Source organism: Salvelinus fontinalis, chromosome 29, assembly GCF_029448725.1.
Source record: "Salvelinus fontinalis isolate EN_2023a chromosome 29, ASM2944872v1, whole genome shotgun sequence".
NCBI classification, from domain to species: Eukaryota; Metazoa; Chordata; class Actinopteri; order Salmoniformes; family Salmonidae; genus Salvelinus; species Salvelinus fontinalis.
In genome coordinates, this window is record NC_074693.1 from 12487768 (window position 1) to 12505713 (window position 17946).

Below are 17946 nucleotides of genomic sequence, written 5' to 3' on the forward strand. Positions count from 1 at the left end.
TGAAAGTTCAAAACGTATTTTCTCAGTTGGAGCAAAAAAAAATTCAGGGTTCCCAGTTGTCTTGAACTCAATGAAGTCTGAGATTTCCCAGTTCCGAGTTTCCAGTTGTTTTGAATGCGGTAGAAGTCATGCTGGATTTGACTGCATGGCCAATATATTCAACCTTTTCTGGCCCATGACATGTGAAGGAAGCTTGGAAAAGAGACCCTTAAACCCAGACTTGGACCACACCCACTGCACTGAATAGCAGGCTACTGATTGCTTTGCAATGCTTGCAGTTAGCCACTGATTCCTTACAAAACACTCATTGTTGAATTAGATATTTCCAACTTGTTGTGTAATGTTTATGTCCAATGGACGATGAGCATCAATACGTTTTACCTATAATTTATCTTCATATGACAAAGATTGAAAAGGATTTGCCAGTAGATTGTCGACTTCATTCATGATGATTCATGATGACTGCTTGTCTAGATTGATAGCTAATATTTTGAAAGTATGATCTTGACATGATCATCCAATCAAAGCTACGGTAGATTTTATGTGATTTGACGTCATTTTATCTGTGGCCAATGACCTTTAGCCTTCTTGGATGGGCTTGAATTTTCCTGCTCTCCCAGTAGATTGTGCGGTGACGTAGTGTCTCTATGAGTGACCAGAACACTGAGCCAATCACGGCGCAACTAGAGAACATTACCAACCTCTACGCTCCGTATTTTCCCCCTGGCTGCCCCACCACCACAGAAAGCACTGAGCTAGGCTGAAACACCTGCATTTTGGAGCTGCCTTACTCAAGAAAGCAAAAAATAGAGTTTGTATGCAGCTTTATCAACTCTATTATTATAATTTTTTTTACATTGTTTGCAAACTGATATGTGACACGTATTAATGCCAAAATAACATGCAAAACAAGGAAAACATTTTTATTTTATATATATAAAAAACAGCTGGGGCTCTGCCCTGAATGACGGGTCACCACTGCACAGGATGCATTAATAACCCAACCCATAAAGATTTAGCAAAATGTAATATCTTTAAAAAAAAGAATTATGACAGTCAAAAGAATGGAGGGAAGATGACCATAGCAAATTATTTGATAGACGTTGGACAAAAGTTCTGATATATGATAAGGTTCCATATGAGTGGTCAACCATCAGAGGAACACAAATTCATAGTCATAGAACTAGAGATTGAGAATAACCCCTACCGGTTACTGTTCAGTCCAGACGCCATGTCACATGAAGAGGTCTGGGTGGATTTGTGTCGCCACCTAGTGGATGAATGCATAACTTCTCTAGAATTTATAGGCACGCTTGATTTAACTCGCCTTGTCGCACCATTTGGGCAGATGTTTCAGTTTTGGGTTCATTCCATTGGTGCTGAAAAAGAACAGTGCCCACCAGGTGAAGCTGTCACTGTATTGAAGCCATTGGACACTGTTTCAATAGTGAAACATTTAGGTAAAACCATACAAAATATATTTACGTCACCAACTTATTTATTCAAACACACTGTTTTGCAATGAAGGTCTACAGTAGCCTCAACAGCACTCTGTAGGGTAGCACCATGGTGTAGCCAGAGGACAACTAGTTTCTGTCCTCCTCTGGGTGCATTGACTTCCATACAAAACCTAGGAGGCTCATGGTTCTCATCCCCTTCCATAGTAGCAAACTAATTATGTCAGCCTCCGGAGGACATCCTCCAACCTATCAGAGCTCTTGCAGCATGTGTTACTTTTTATTTTTTTACTTTTATTATTTAGTAAATATTTTCTTAACTCTATTTCTGTCATGTGTGCTCTCTCTCCGGCCTCTAGGTCACCAGGCTGCTCTTTATGACGCACACCTGTCACCCATCATTACTCGCACCTGCGCGTCATCAGACTCACCTGGAATCCATCACTTCCCTGATTACCTTCCCTATATATATATAATGTCACGCCCTTTGGTTTCTTCCCCAGGTGTTATTGTTTCTGTTTCATGTCTGTGTTTCTTGGTTTACGTGTGTTTATTTATTAAAACACTCACTGCCTGACCTCACTTCCTGACTCTCAGCACACATCATTACAATTTCTTGAACTGCATTGTTGGTTAAGGGCTTGTAAGTAAGCAAAGAGTTATTTGATGAACTGACATGTCCACCTAATCAAAGGATCAGAGAATGAATATAGTACTGAAAGCATAAGCTACAGCTAGCCTAGTAGTGCAGAACATGTGAGTAGTTGACTAAAAGTGAGAGATTATAGTTAAACAGTTTTGATCAAATAATTTTCAAAAATGGAGGGGAGAGTTTTCACTTCGCTAGCAACTGCAGCTAGCTAGCTAGTTTAGCCTACTCAAACACCCTGCTCAAACAGAGGGATGCTATGTTAGCCAGCTGGCTGTGACTATCCAACACTGGAACTCTTCCAAGTCAAGGTAAGCTTTTGGTTTTACAAATGTATTGCCACCGGAGCCAGCCGTTGTAACTACTAAACTGCTTACTGACTGTACTGCATGATTAGAGCGGGTTTACTAACACGTTAGATCTATTAACTATGTTGACTATGACGTTGCTTTAGCTAATATGGTGACAATGATGTAAGCTGTATGTAGCGGTTATGATATGAAGGTTTGGCTTGGAAAGTTTTTTTCACCTGGTCAGACAGCTGATGTGTTGCGCACTGAAGTCCACAAGTAAAGAAAAAAGGTGCGATGAGGAGTGTAGAGATGCGAGAAGGAATACATCGAGCTGTTTATTTGTGGCTATGAAAGTGAACTGTTTGTGTGATCAGGGGTGTATTCATTCTGCCGATTGTGTTGAAAAACATAATTAAACGCAATGTAATGGGGATTAACATACCTGAATTTGTCCTTTAGAAACTGTTTGCAACCCTGATCTAGGGTGTAATCAAAACTTGGTCCTGCCCCAGTTTTTTTTCCCTAGTACTACACAACTGATTAAAATCATCAAAGCTTCATGCTGAATTGGTTATTTGAATCAGCTGTGTAGTGTTTAAGCAAAAAAACAATTGTGCACGGAGACTGAGTTTGGCAAACCCTGCACTAGATCAGCTAGATACAGGCTAGTGTGCAAGGCGGTATTACATGTGGCTTTGTCTGTCACCTCAAATCTCTCGACCTGTGTGCACCTAAGTTGTAAACTTTCATTCGTAGGCTAGGTTGTAGCAACCTATGATGGGTATATGGAAAATTTGAGTATCATGTGGTAGCCTAAACCTATTGTAGCCTAAACCTACATTGAACTGGATGAATGTTCATTATATTCCAGTCATCCAATAAATTGTAACAGAAATAAAGCCATGCCCCCTCACAAACAAAAAAAGTTGTCCTCCCTCATCTTAAACGGCACCAACCGCCACTGGTATTGATGTAGGCTCTTTGAAAGAGACCTTGGTCTCAGCACGACTTCCTCTTAAAAATAAAGCTTATATTAAAAAATATATATTAAAGTGTGCTGGGAGAGCTAAACCAAGTGCAACGAAAAATACCCCCGTCAATTTCTTTCGGGACATGATCCGGCGTGTTGCTGCTACGTCAAATTTCTTACCAAGCATGCCCATAATCGGAATTCACCACACGTCTCGTATTGGCTACATTTAGAACGACAGGTAAACGCATACTCCACAACAATTGGTTGTAGACTCAACTGCTTAGAATACAAAAATTTGATTGGTGACAAATTTCCTCTCGCCCGTAAATTAATTGGTTCATGCATCTCGGGTGGAAAATCACGATAGGTTGTCCATGTCCCAGAGTTGAGACCGGTAAAAGAGCAGCCGAACACGTTGTGCGGTGCCCTGCTAGAACAATCATTCTAGCTACCGCCTGGCATAGCGGAGGGGATTCAGTGAAATCACTTTAACTATTTGAACAATTGCCTCCTGGTAAGTACAACACCCCGTGTAGCATTATTGAATAAATATCCGCTGCTGTAATACCCGTAATCTAACGTGGACGGTAGTTCGCTTGATTAAGCTAAAGTCCATCTTGGAGTTGTTAACTAACGCTACCTATCTAGAAAATTAGTGTCTTCATATATTCAATGTGCGACTAATGACATTGCATCGGATGACGTGGGTTAAATCAGTCGGCCAATGCCCAAATTGACTGTCTAAATAGTCAGCTAATCCGATGGTTGAAAGAATGGCCTTTCCTGATTTTAGCTAATGGAACGGCTAGCGAGACATGGTTGCCCAGTTAGCGGTGGGTGTTTTTTGTTTTTTTAACCATCCAACGCCTCTTTGTTGAAATGTTTACATTAATATCAGTTTGATGTCGAAGATTAAGTCGACTGCTATTTAGACTGTTAACTAGCTAGCCGAATAAACTCTGAACGGAGAAAGGTAGCCGTTGCTAGGCTAGGAAATTAGCTAGTTAGCCAGCAGCATTCTATTCGCCGCACGTGCTGGTTATGAAAGATATAGCGTAGCTAGTTCCAGCTGTCAGGTGATTGGCTAATTGAATAGTTGTCTGGACAACTACATAAACACTTTTTTTTTGCAGGCCAAAACGCAATTTCTATATTTGTATTTTATTATTTCTGTCCGTGGCGTGACTGGTGTTGCATCTTGGCCTTTTTTTAGGCATAGCCACTATTAGCTAACTAACGTTAGGTAACTAGCTTAGCTGGGTGGGTCTGTGACCCATTTGTTTCCCACAATGAATTTCATACTACTATGAACTGAAACGAATTCTTGGTTGAATTGACTAGATAGTTAGCTAGTTAACCGTAGACCAGTTGGAATGCAAATTATTTATGCTCTTGCACTGCCTCCTGTAACGTCCTCGGATTGCATTTGTCTCATGATTGGCTGTGTATATATATATTTCAGCCGCACCCGTTGCTGATAGGTGTATAAAATTGAGCACACCGCCATGCAATCTCCATAGACAAACAATTGCAGTAGAATGGCCTTACTGAAGAGCACATTGACTTAAAACATGTCACTGTCATAGGATGCCAACAAGTCCGTTTGTCAAACATCTGCCCTGGTCAACTGTAGGTGCTGGTATTGTGAAGTGGAAACATCTAGGAGTAACAACGGGTCAGAAGTGGTAGACCACACTGAAGCGCGTAGTGCATTAAATCGTGTATCTTCTGTTGCAACACTCACTACCGAGTTCCAAACTGCCTCCGGACGCAACGTCAGCACAATAACTGTTCGTCAGGAACTTCATGAAATGGGTTTCCATGGCCGAGCAGCTGCACACAAGCCTAAAATCACCATGCTCAATGCCAAGCGTCGGCAGGAGTGGTGTACAGCTCGCCGCCATTGGACTCTGGAGCAGTGGAAATGCGTTCTCTGGACTGATCAATCATGCTTCACCATCTAGCAGCCAGAATTAGGGTTTGGCAGATGCCTGGAGAACACTACCTGCCCCAATGCATAGTGCCAACTAACGATTTGTAGAGGAATAATGGTTCGGGCCTAGGTCCCTTAGTTCCAGTGAAGGGAGATCTTCATCCTACAGCATACGATTCTGTGCGTCCATCTTTGTGGCAACAGTTTGGGGAAGGCCCTTTCCTGTTTCAGCATGACAATGCCCCTGTGCACAGAGCGAGGTCATACAGAAATGTTGTCGATCGGTGTGGAAGAACTTGACTGCACAAATCCCTGACCTCAACCCCATCGAACACCTTAGGGATGATTTGGAACGAGAGCCAGGCCTAATTGCCCAACATCAGTGTCCGGCCTCACTAATGCTCTTGTGGCTGAATGGAAAAAAGTCCCTGCAGCAATGTTCCAACATCAAGTGGAAAGCCTTCCCTGGAGAGTGGAGGCTGTTAAAGCAGCAGAGGGGGAGAAGTTCAATGATGTGTCCACAGACATTTGGTCATCTAGTGTAGCTTGACTATATGGCTAGGCTAGTGGGATTTCAGACTGAACAGAACAGGTGCAGATAATGTGTATGCAATCTACTCAATTTAATTTGAGATCAGACTGTTATTCACATCTAATCAATTATCAACACCATGACAACCACACCTTGCCCTTGTTTCAGTTCTCTCCAGCTGACCAAAGAAATGGTGATGGAGAAGCCAAGTGCCCAGCTCGTCGGGCGGGAGTTTGTCCGACAGTACTACACACTACTCAACCAGGCACCCGACTACCTGCACAGGTAAAGCCAATACAGTACTACACACTACTCAACCAGGCACCCGACTACCTGCACAGGTAAAGCAATACAGTACTACTCAACCAGGCACCCGACTACCTGCACAGGTAAAGTGAATACAGTACTACACACTACTCAACCAGGCACCCGACTACCTGCACAGGTAAAGCAATACAGTACTACACACTACTCAACCAGGCACCCGACTACCTGCACAGGTAAAGCAATACAGTACTACTCAACCAGGCACCCGACTACCTGGACAGGTAAAGTCAATACAGTACTACACACTACTCAACCAGGCACCCGACTACCTGCACAGGTAAAGCAATACAGTACTACACACTACTCAACCAGGCACCTGACTACCTGCACAGGTAAAGCAATACAGTACTACACACTACTCAACCAGGCACCCGACTACCTGCACAGGTAAAGCAATACAGTACTACACACTACTCAACCAGGCACCCGACTACCTGCACAGGTAAAGCAATACAGTACTACACACTACTCAACCAGGCACCCGACTACCTGCACAGGTAAAGCAATACAGTACTACACACTACTCAACCAGGCACCCGACTACCTGCACAGGTAAAGCAATACAGTACTACACACTACTCAACCAGGCACCTGACTACCTGCACAGGTAAAGCCAATACAGTACTAGAGAATTCTTCCCAAACCAGTGTCTATTCCATGATCTGCTTTCATATATTAGTGGGCTATCTATGCCTCTAATTAGACAAGAAATAACTGATTTTTCAACTTGTTTTAGGTTTTATGGGAAGAACTCTTCCTATGTACATGGAGGTCTAGACAACAATGGCAAACCAGTTGAAGCGGTCTACGGACAGTCGGTGTGTACTGCAAAACTATTTCCCTAAATTATGTTTGCAATACTTAATGAAACCTTAGTGAAGCAGTAATATAGGTTTAATTTGTAAAACATCCAATGTGACACATCCACTTATGATTTTATGGCATTGCTATATCATTGTTGTTAAAGATGGCTAATGTATTGTCAGTTAGGCATTCTGATACAAGGCTAACACTTAAGTTTGAGATTCATCAAGGTCTTTATTTATGTGAAAAGGAGATCCATAAGAAAGTGTTGTCGCTGAACTTTCGTGACTGCCACACCAAGATCAGACATGTGGACGCCCATGCGACCTTAAACGAGGGCGTGGTGGTGCAAGTGATGGGAGAGCTGTCCAACGACATGCAGCCCATGCGAAAATTCATGCAGACATTTGTGCTGGCCCCTGAGGTAGGTCCTTAAACTGTATAAATGGACATTTGTCCTTGAAATGTTTTCATTATTGCGTTAGTGTCCAGTTCAGCTATAGGGTTCATTTTGTGTTGAAACTCAATGACGTTGGTGTTTCAGGGCACTGTAGCAAACAAGTTCTACGTTCACAACGATGTATTCCGTTACCAAGACGAAGTGTTTGGGGATTCTGACTCAGAACCCCCTGAAGGTGAGCCTGTTAAAGATTAGGAAGCTGCTTTACGGTTGGCTGGTTGTTTCATATGTCATTTACTTCTCATGACTAATACATAATGGTTAGACGTGTTGCTCTTATTGAACTCCGTCGCAGTGCTTTTTATTCATACATTACCTCGCATATGGGTCAACACTAGTATTATGAATAATATGACTAAAATGGAATTGGTTTGATTCAAACCCCAAAACTGCTGTAAGTGGGACTCAATGTTGCCTTTTCAGAGTCTGACGAGGATGTGGAGGAGATGGAGGAGAGGGTACCATCACCAGAGGTGACCCAGGAAGAGGCTGCGACCTTCTACGAACAGACACCATGGTAAGGGAACTTATCCATCTTCTCTTAACCTGTCTAGGAGGAACCCCTCACCAACAGCCAAGGAAATTGCAGGGCGCCAAATTCAATCAACAAATCTCATAATTCAATTTTCTCAAACATACAAGTATTAGACACCATTTTTACCTCTCTAGGGTACGTGGGACGGTAGCGTCCCACCTCTTCAACAGCCAGTGAATCTGCAGGGCGCCAAATTCAAAACAACAGAAATCCCATAATTATAATTCCTCAAACATACATGTATTTTACACCATTTTAAAGATACTTGTAAATCCAGCCACAGTGTCCGATTTCAAATAGGCTTTACGACGAAAGCAAACCAAACGATTGTTAGGCGACTGCCTATTCACAGAATTACATTTACATTTTAGTCATTTAGCAGACGCTCTTATCCAGAGCGACTTACAGTAGAGTGCATACATTTTTATTACATTTACATACTGAGACAAGGATATCCCTACCGGCCAAACCCTCCCTAACCCTCACAAAAGGCATAAATATAGATAAAATGAATCACTAACCTTTGATCTTCATCAGATGACACTCATAGGACTTCATGTTACACAATACATGTATGTTTTGTTCAGTAAAGTTCATATTTATATCCAAAAACCTGAGTTTACATTGGCGTGTTATGTTCAGTAGTTCTAAAACATCTGGTGATTTTACAGAGAGCCACATCAATTTACAGAAATACTCATTATAAATGTTGATGAAAATACAAGTGTTATGCATGGAATTTTAGATTCACTTCTCCTTAATGCTGTGTCAGATTTTCAAAAAAGCTTTACGGAAAAAGCAAACCATGCAATAATCTGAGGTCGGCACTCAGAGCCCAATCAAGACAAAAATATATCCGCCATATTGTGCAGTCAACAGAAGTCAGAAATAACATTTATAAAAATTCACTTACCTTTGATCTTCATCAGAATGCCCTCCCAGGAATCCCAGTTCCACAAATGTTTGTTTTGTTCGATAATGTCCATTTATGTCCAAATTCCTTCTTGTTGTTCTAGCGTTCAGTACACTTTCGAAACTCACGACGCGTGGGCAAGTCCAGTGGAAAGTACGGACAAAGTTAGTTATATTTACAGTCCGAAAAACATGACAAACGAAGTATTGAATCAATATTTAGGATGTTTAAAACATAATTCTTCAATAATGTTCCAACCGGAGAATTCCTTTGTCTTCAGAAGTGCGATGGAACAGAGTTCGCTCTCACATGAACGCGCATGTTCAGCTCATGGTAGACTTTACTCAATCCCCTTATTCGGCCCCACTTCACAGTAGAAGCATCAGACAAGGTTCTAAAGACTTGACATCTAGTGGAAGCCTTAGGAATTGCAACATGACCCATATCCCACTATCTTCAATAGGGAATGAGTTGAAAAACGACCAACCTCAGATTTCCCACTTCCTGGTTGATTTTTTTCTCAGGTTTTTGCCTGCCATATGAGTTCTGTTATACTCAGACGTCATTCAAACAGTTTTAGAAACGTCAGTGTTCTATCCAAATCTACTAATAATATGCATATATTAGCAACTGGGACTGAGTAGCAGGCAGTTTACTCTGGGCACGCTTTTCATCCAAACGTGAAAATGCTGCCCCCTATCCATAGCAAGTTAATATATCATCTTAGTCTTGACTAGATCAGCAATCCTACTCGACTTTTTTTTAATCCTCAATGTTAAGTCTGTATTACTGTCGCGTGAGTTGTGGCAAACATGCCCTTCATAATAGTAACGGTATGTTAGTGAGTGTCGCATATGGGTGTGTAACGCATTAGGACCTCCACCAACGGTGCTCAATCACATTTGGATTATTGTAATTAATCCTAACAAAATAGAAATTACCTTGTTAAATTGTAATCACGTAGAACAATGTTCTCATACCAACACTGACGGGAGTTGAAAGCAAAACATTGCCCGTTACGTCTTCATCCCTGCTATAAATGAATATCTTTTTTTTAAATGCTTAGAAGAACAGCTCTCCAACACGATAATAAAACACAATTCCCACTATAATATTTGTGTATTGTTGCTAATTACCTGTCCTATGGACCATTTGCATGAACATTTAAATGAAACGGTCGTTTTCAAATACAATTGCATTCTAGGCCTTTCTCATTTAATTTAGCCATTAACATTTTTTTTTATTGTTATTGGACATTTTTGCAAATGTGTTGGGGAAGAAGAAAAATACTGAAATCACTTGCGTACAGTACCAGTCAAAAGTTTGGACGCCTACTCATTCCAGGGTTTTTCTTTATTTGTACTATTTTCTACATTGTAGAACTATGAAATAACTATGATAAAACACCTATGGAATCATGTAGCAACCAAAAAAGTGTTAAACAAAACAAAATATATTTGAGATTCTTCAAAGTAGCTACCCTTTGGCCTGATGACAGCTTTGCGCACTCTCGGCATTCTCTCAACCAGTTTCACCTGGAATGCTTTGTCTTGAATGAGTTCCCACAAATGCTGAGTACTTGTTGGCTGCTTTTCCTTCACTCTGCAGTCCAACTTTCAAAATTCTTGAAATGTTGCGGATTGAGTGACCTTTGTCTTAAAGTAATGGACTGTCGTTTCTCTTTGCTTATTTGAACTGATATTGCCATAATATGGACTTGTTTTTTTACCAAATAGGGTAATCTACTGTATACCACCCCTAACTTGTCACAAAACAATTGTCTCAAATGCATTAAGAAGGAAAGCAATTCCACAAATTGACTGAAGGCACACCTGTTAATTGAAATGCACTCCAGGTGACTACCTCATGAAGCTGGTTGAGACAATTTTAAGAGTGTGCAAAGCTGTTATCAAGGCAAAGGGTGACTACTTTGAAGAATCTCAAATATTTCTTTTTATTTAATGCTTTTGGTTACTCAATGATTCCATATGTACTATTTCATAGTTCTGATGTTTACAATGTAGAAAATAGTAAAAAATATATATATATATATATAAACCCTGGAATGAGTTGGTGTCAATGTTTGACTGGTACTGTACATTGAACAAAAATATAAATTTTTAAACTCATTTTACTGAGTTAAAGTTCATATGAGGAAATCAGTCAATTGCTATAACTTCCTTAGCCCCTAATCTATGGATTTCACATGACTGGAAATCTGGTCACATGGTCATGGTATTTTTGTGCATTCAAATTGCCATCAATAAAACAGTTTTGTTTGTTTTCCGTTGCCTGCCCATACCGTAACCCCACTGCCACCATGGGGCACTCTGTTCTAACGTTGTCATCAGCTAACCGCTCGCCCACACAATGCCATACACGTGGTCTGCGGTTGTGATGCCGGTTGTTCATACTGACAAATTCTCTAAAACGTCAGCTTATGGTAGAGAAATTAACATTAAATTCTCTGGCAACAGCTCTAGTGGACATTCCTGCAATCAGCATGCCAATTGCACGCTCCCTCAACTTGAGACGTCTGTTGCTTTGTGCTGTGACACAACTGCACATTTTAGTGGCCTTTTACTGTCCCCAGCACAAGGTGCAACTGTGTAATGATCATGCTGTTTAATCAGCTTCTTGATATGCCACACCTGTCAGGTGGATGGATGATCTTGGCAAAGGAGAAATGCTCACTAACAGGATGTAAACAAACTTGTGCACAACATTTGAGAAATAAGATTTTTGTACTTTTGAACCATTTCTGGGATCTTTTCTTTCAGCCCATGATACATGGGACCAAGACTTTACATGTTGCAATTACATTAGTTCTGTGTGAGTGAATACTGAGAGCTAGCGCTCAAGTATGTGGACGCCTTCAAATTAGTGGATTCGGCCATTTCAGTCACACCAGTTGTTGACGGGTGTATAAAATTGAGCACACAGCCATGGAATCTCCATAGACAAACATTGGCAGTAGAATGGCCTTACTGAGGAGCTCAGTGAGTTTCAACGTGGCACCGTCATAGGATGCCACATACCCAACAAGTCAGTTTGTCAAATTTATGCCCTGCTAGAGCTGCCCCGGTCAGCTGTAAGTGCTGTTATTGTGAAGTGGAAAGGTCTAGGAATTGGTAGTCCACACAAGCTCTCACAATGGGACCGCTGTAAAAAATTCTGTGCTCGGTTGCTACACTCACTACCGAGTTCGAAACTGCCTCGAAGCCACGTCAGCACATTAACTGTTTGCCGGGAGCTTAATGAAATGGGTTTCCCTGGCCGAGCGGCCGCACACAAACCTAAGATCATGATGGGAAATGCCAAGTGTCGGCAGTCCAATGGACGAATCTGGGTTTGTCAGATTCCAGGAGAATGCTACCTGCCCCAATGCATAGTGCCAACTGTAAAGTTTGGTGGAGGAGTAATAATGGTCTGGGGATGTTTTTCATGGTTTAGGCTAGGCCCCTTGGTTCCAGTGAAGGGAAATCTTACCCCTACAGCGTACGACATTCTAAACAATTCTATGCTTCCGACTTGTGGCAACAGTTTGGGGAAGGCCCTTTCCTCTGTTTAGTCAAGATCGGTGTGGAAGAACTTGCCTGGCCTGCACAGAGCCCTGACCTCAACTCCATCGAACATCTTGGATGAATTGGAACGCCTGCTGCGAGCCAGGCCTAATCACCCAACCTCAGTGTCCGACCTCACTAATAGTCTTGTGGCTAAATGGAAGCAAGTCCCCGCAGGAATGTTCCAACATCTAGTAGAAATCCTTCCCTGAAGAGTGAAGGCTGTTAATAGCAGCAAAGGGGGACCAACTCCATATTAATGCACATGATTTTGGAATGAGATGTTTGAGCAGGTGTGTAGATAGAGCCACCATTTTGGCATAATGTGGTAATATGCATCATAACGCTGAAGGCACTATTGCTGAAATGTTGGTGGTTTACCAAATAAATGCCACATGATTTTTCTAGCTTACAGTTTAGTCTGTTAGTCGGCACCTCTAACTGTTTTGCACCAGCTCATGCCTTTCACCAGAATATTTGTTACAGTAGCATGCTGCAATGCATATTCTCCTTTTTCCTAATCTCAAATTAGAACGTTAGTTTCTTTTTGAGGAGTCTATGACCAGAATATGCTTGAGGTTATTATTAGATCTGTGTCTGGGCTATTTCAGCACCGAGCCAGAGGGGTTAGTGGAGGAGGAGGTGGCTGTAACCCCAGAGCCTGAACCTGAACCTGAGGCAGAGCCAGAGCCAGACGTGGTGGATGGAAAACCGGTCCTGGAGCCAGAGACTCAGCAGCAGCAACGCACTACAGAGGAGCAGGGAGAGAAGTGTCCTGTCTCCTCACCCCTGCCCCCTGCCACTGCTGACCCTGCCCCCGCACCTGCTGCTGAAGATAACCGGGTATGGCTCAACCCTCATTTTGGGTTGATGGTCATGTCAACGTGGTGGTCAGGTTTCCATGTGTGACCTGGCTGTCTAATCGTTTCTGGATGCTGTGTAGCTGGTTATCCACTGTCAACGCTGAGGTCACGAGGCAATCCCATGTGTGACCTGTCTGCACATATTCTGTTTTGGTTTCATGACAATCGGCTTTGATAGTTGTTTATTTACAAAATTAGCGATTGTTGAGAAATTCCTTTTTCTTTTGCCTCTTGATGTTCTTCATTAGTTTTACCTTGCATCTAGTGGTTTCCCTGTACAGCTACCAGACCTCATTCAGCTTGAATTAATACCGTCTGTTTCGTCTCTCCTCCAGCCTTTCTCCTGGGCGTCTGTCACCAGTAAGAACCTTCCCCCTAGTGGAGCTGTCCCTGTCTCAGGCATCCCCCCCCACGTCGTCAAAGTCCCATCGGCACCGGTATGTTAACTGTGTTAATTTTCTCAATGTAAAATGATCTATTAAATACTCGTAGAAGAAACAACCACATGTACTATATTGATTACCAAGAGGGCTAAAATCTCCTATTACGTCTCTAGCATGTATCCTATCAGTTGAAGAAAAACGATTAGGTATAAGAAACACATTTGACTCTTTTTTTTTAATGAACGTTCCTCTTAAATGGCAATGAACACATTCAATCAACTGGTTATGTAGCTTGGAGTCTGTCTCATCTTGGTCTTCTAGCCTGGTTTCTCATTGTTTTGTCTTGGTGCTTTAGCCCAGGGTGGAGGTGAAAACAGAAGCCACAGCACAGAGAACACAACCGAGAGGAGACCAGAGACCACGGGAAGCAAGGCCAGCCCCCCCCCCAGTCAACAGAGGACCCCGGCCAGGAGGTACCGTCCACCAGACAGCTGGGTTATGTTTAGGAAGTAGAAAACATTTTGAAATGAAGTGAAACTGGGCGGAACTACCTGACATCGTCCAATAAGAACAGATTTTTTTTTTTTTTTATGTTTTGCTAGAGTGAGCTGTCTACATTGAATGTAATCCGATCTGTGTTGGTCTGGTTTGTTTGAGGAAACAGCAGACGTGTGGATACAGTTGCATGTCTGTTACTAAAGTGATCTGTCATGCGTCTGGTCTGCAGTGCGGGAAGGAGAGCAGGGAGAGTCGGTGGAGGTTCGCCGTGTGGTGAGGTTTCCAGACGCTCACCAGCTCTTCGTAGGAAACGTCCCCCATGATGTGGACAAGGCAGAGCTCAAGGAGTTTTTCCAACGTATGTCACATTTTATTTCAAAATGGTCTGCAAAGAAAGTGTTTTTAATGAATGGATTTGTATGCCTTCAACTGACTGCTAGGGTGTAGTAGTACCAGATTTAGATGGCTAGTCTTCATTAATCAGTCAGCCCCCCCCCCCATGACATGTAAAAAGGGTTTGAAATAATTGATTAGAATCATTGTTATTTTATGTTAAATGTTAAATGATCTGTGTCCCTGCCACAGAATGATGCATGCTTTACAGCAGCTGAGGTAATTGATTAAAATGGTTGGTAATGTTAAATGACCTGTGTCCCTGCCACAGAATGATGCATGCTTTACAGCAGCTGAGGTAATTGATTGAAATGGTTGGTAATGTTAGTATGATCTGGTTCCTGCTACAGAGTATGGTACTGTGGTTGAGCTGCGGATCAATAGCGGCGGGAAGCTTCCCAACTTTGGATTCGTGGTGTTCGACGATTCAGAGCCTGTACAGAAAATCCTAAGCAGCCGGGTAGGAATTATTTTCAACATGTTTTCATTACAAAGTCCCATGCTGATTTGATGAACCCAACTCCACTTTGTCAAGCCTAGGATTCACTTGGATCTTTACAGTTTGTGATCATATGAATGAGTGTGTACTGACAGTCCTCTTTCCTCTGTAGCCCATTAAGTTCAGAGGAGACATCCGGCTGAACGTGGAGGAAAAAAAGACGCGCTCCGCCCGGGAAGGGGACCGGCGAGACATCCGCCCCAGAGGTCCAGGTGGCCCCGGAGGGCCCCGAGAGAGGATAGGAGGGCCCAGAGGCCCCCCCACCAGGGGTGGCATGGCACAGAAACCTAGCTTTGGCTCTGGACGAGGTACTGGACCCAGCGAGGGAGGTCGTTACATGGGACCTCGTCAGTGAATGTCACTCTGAATTTGGTCTAATGTACCATGCCAGCTACAGCTGCTGATGTCAGTCGCCTCGAGTATTGTACAAAGATGGCTTCTCCATCCCTCCCTCCCGTTTGCAATATGTTTTCTACCCTGGGATTCTGGAATGTGATCCATCTCTCCTTTCTCCCGACGTTGACATGATCTGGACTTTTCTCCTCGTCTTTTACGTCCTGAACTTGAATTTGTGTAAAGAAAGTAAAGAGTCTAAACTACCTACTTGAATTGGAACAACCCAGTTTGGTTTTGGCGTTCTCTCCCTGTTTCTTAAAGGAACGTGTATGTTCTGCTTGGGCAGTCCTGTGTATTGCTACCACTGTCTTTTCAGGTCAAGTATGGTTTTATTTTAAATTGCGAAATTGAATCATGGTTGTGAATGGTTATTATCGAGCATGTAACAAATCCTGTCTGCCTTTCACTGACGCACTTCATCATGACAATACCAATCAGCTGATGAGAGAACTGAATAAACATTATTTACTGTTTTAAACATGACTTCTGTATTTTATACATTGAGTTGCTTTTTCTGGACTTGTTTTCTGGACACGGTTCAAGGAGGTTTTTGGTGGTTATTGTCCATTTGAGTTTGTTTTTAACTTAAGTGCAGGTATAGCCTTAATCTGTGTCTGGGAAACTGCCCCTATATACACTGCAACAATATAAATGCCACGATTTCAAAATTGTTAGTTACATGTAAGGAAATCAATCAATAGAAATAAATAAATTAGGCCCTTATCTATGGATTTGACATGACTGAGAAGCCGTGTGCATCTGATCACAGGCTCCTTTTAAAAAGTAGGGGGTGTGACTCAGAAAACCATTCGGTGTCTGGTGTGACCACGTTTTGCCTCATGCAGCGCAACATCTCCTTTGCATAGTTACTCAGGCTGGTTGTGGAATGTTCCACTCCAATGGCTGTTCAAAGTTGATGGATAATGTCAGGAAGTGGAACATGCGGTTGTACACGTCGATACAGGGCATCCAAAACATGCTCAATGGGTGACATATCTCAGTGTGCAGGCCATGAAAGAACTGGGACATTTTCAGCTAGGAATTGTGTACAGGTCCTTGTGACATGAGGGTTGTGTGTTTTCCTGAAAAATTAGGTGATGGTGGCAGATAAATGGCACGACAATGGGTATCTGCGTTTTTAAAATGCAATTGTGTTGGTAGTTTATGCCTGCCCATGCCATAACCCCACCATGGAGAACTCTGACATCAGTAAACCGCCCTTCCACATGATGCCATACACGATCTGCCCGGTACAGTTGAAACCAGGATTCATCTGTGAAGAGCACAATTCTCCACTGTGCCAGTGGCCATCGAACAGGTCAAGAGCCTGGTGTGGATGATGAGCTTCCCTGAGACGGTTTCTGACCATTTTGAAGGAATTATTTGGTTGTTCAAACCCACAATTTCATCAGCTGTCTAGGTGGCTGGTCTCAGATGATCCCGCAGGTGAAGAAGCCGCAGGTGGAGGTACTGGGCTGGCGTGGTTACACGTAGTCTGCGGTTGTGAGGCCAGTTGGATGTACTGCCAAATTCTCTAAAACGGAGGTGGCTTATGGTAGAGAAATTACAATTATATTATCTGGCAATGGTTCTGGTGGACATTCCTGCAGTCAGCATGCCAATTGCACGCTCTGTGGCATTGTGTTTTATGATAAAACTTAACATTTTAGAGTGGCCTTTTTGTGTCCCCAGCACAAGGTGAACCTGTGTAATGATCATGCTGTTTAATCAGCTTCTTGATATGCCACACCTGTCAGGTGGATGGATTATCTTGGCAAAGGAGAAACGCTCACAAACAGCGATGTAAACACATTTTCCACAACCGTTTTTAAGAATTAAGCTTTTTGTGCGTATGGGACATTTCTGGGATGTGTTATTTCAGCTCATGTTTAAATTTGATATTTTCAGTATATTTCATATTTTTGGAAAATTATTTGAAAACGAAGTGTGGCCGCCCAAAGAAAACCTGGCAAAGAGCCGTGGAAAAGGAGATACCATCCCCCAAAAGGCAGGAGACCGGAAGCAGTGGCACTCCTCTAGTCGAGGCCTTACAGTGCATTCGCAAAGTATTCAGACCCCTTCCTTTTTCCACATTTTATTACGTTACAGCCTTACTCTAAAATTGATTAAACTATTTTTTCCACTATCAATCTACGCACAAACAGTTTTTTAGAAATGTTTGCAAATGTATTAAAAATGAAAAACAGAAATACCTTATTGACCATTTGCTATGAGACTCGAAATTGAGTTCAGGTCCATCCTGTTTCCATTGATCATCTTTGAGATGTTTCTACAACTTGCAGTCCAGCTGTGGTAAATTCAATTGATTGGACATGATTTGGAAAGGCACATCTGACAGTGCATGTCAGAGCAAAAACCAAGCCATGAGGTCGAAGGAATTGTCCGTCGACCTCTGAGACAAGATTGTGTCGAGGCACAGATCTGAGGAAGGGTACAAAACATTTTTTCAGCATT

The 17946-nt window shown here is 42.4% G+C and overlaps 1 protein-coding gene across 2 annotated transcripts; it reads left to right on the plus strand.

Annotated features, from left to right (window-relative positions):
* The first annotated feature begins 3617 nt into the window (after positions 1 to 3617).
* Positions 3618 to 15949, plus strand: g3bp1 (GTPase activating protein (SH3 domain) binding protein 1). Of its 2 annotated transcripts, XM_055888283.1 has the most exons (12): positions 3618 to 3886; positions 6006 to 6122; positions 6901 to 6982; positions 7219 to 7392; positions 7513 to 7603; positions 7852 to 7945; positions 13051 to 13282; positions 13638 to 13739; positions 14041 to 14158; positions 14413 to 14541; positions 14927 to 15036; positions 15188 to 15949. In XM_055888283.1, exons 2-12 carry the CDS (start codon positions 6028 to 6030, stop codon positions 15428 to 15430), a joined length of 1470 nt encoding a protein of 489 aa, XP_055744258.1. In that variant the 5' UTR covers positions 3618 to 3886; positions 6006 to 6027; the 3' UTR covers positions 15431 to 15949. The 2 variants fall into 2 exon arrangements, with proteins under 2 accessions (XP_055744258.1, XP_055744260.1); XM_055888285.1 differs by lacking the exons at positions 3618 to 3886; positions 6006 to 6122 and adding an exon at positions 6654 to 6716.
* Positions 15950 to 17946: the final 1997 nt, after the last annotated feature.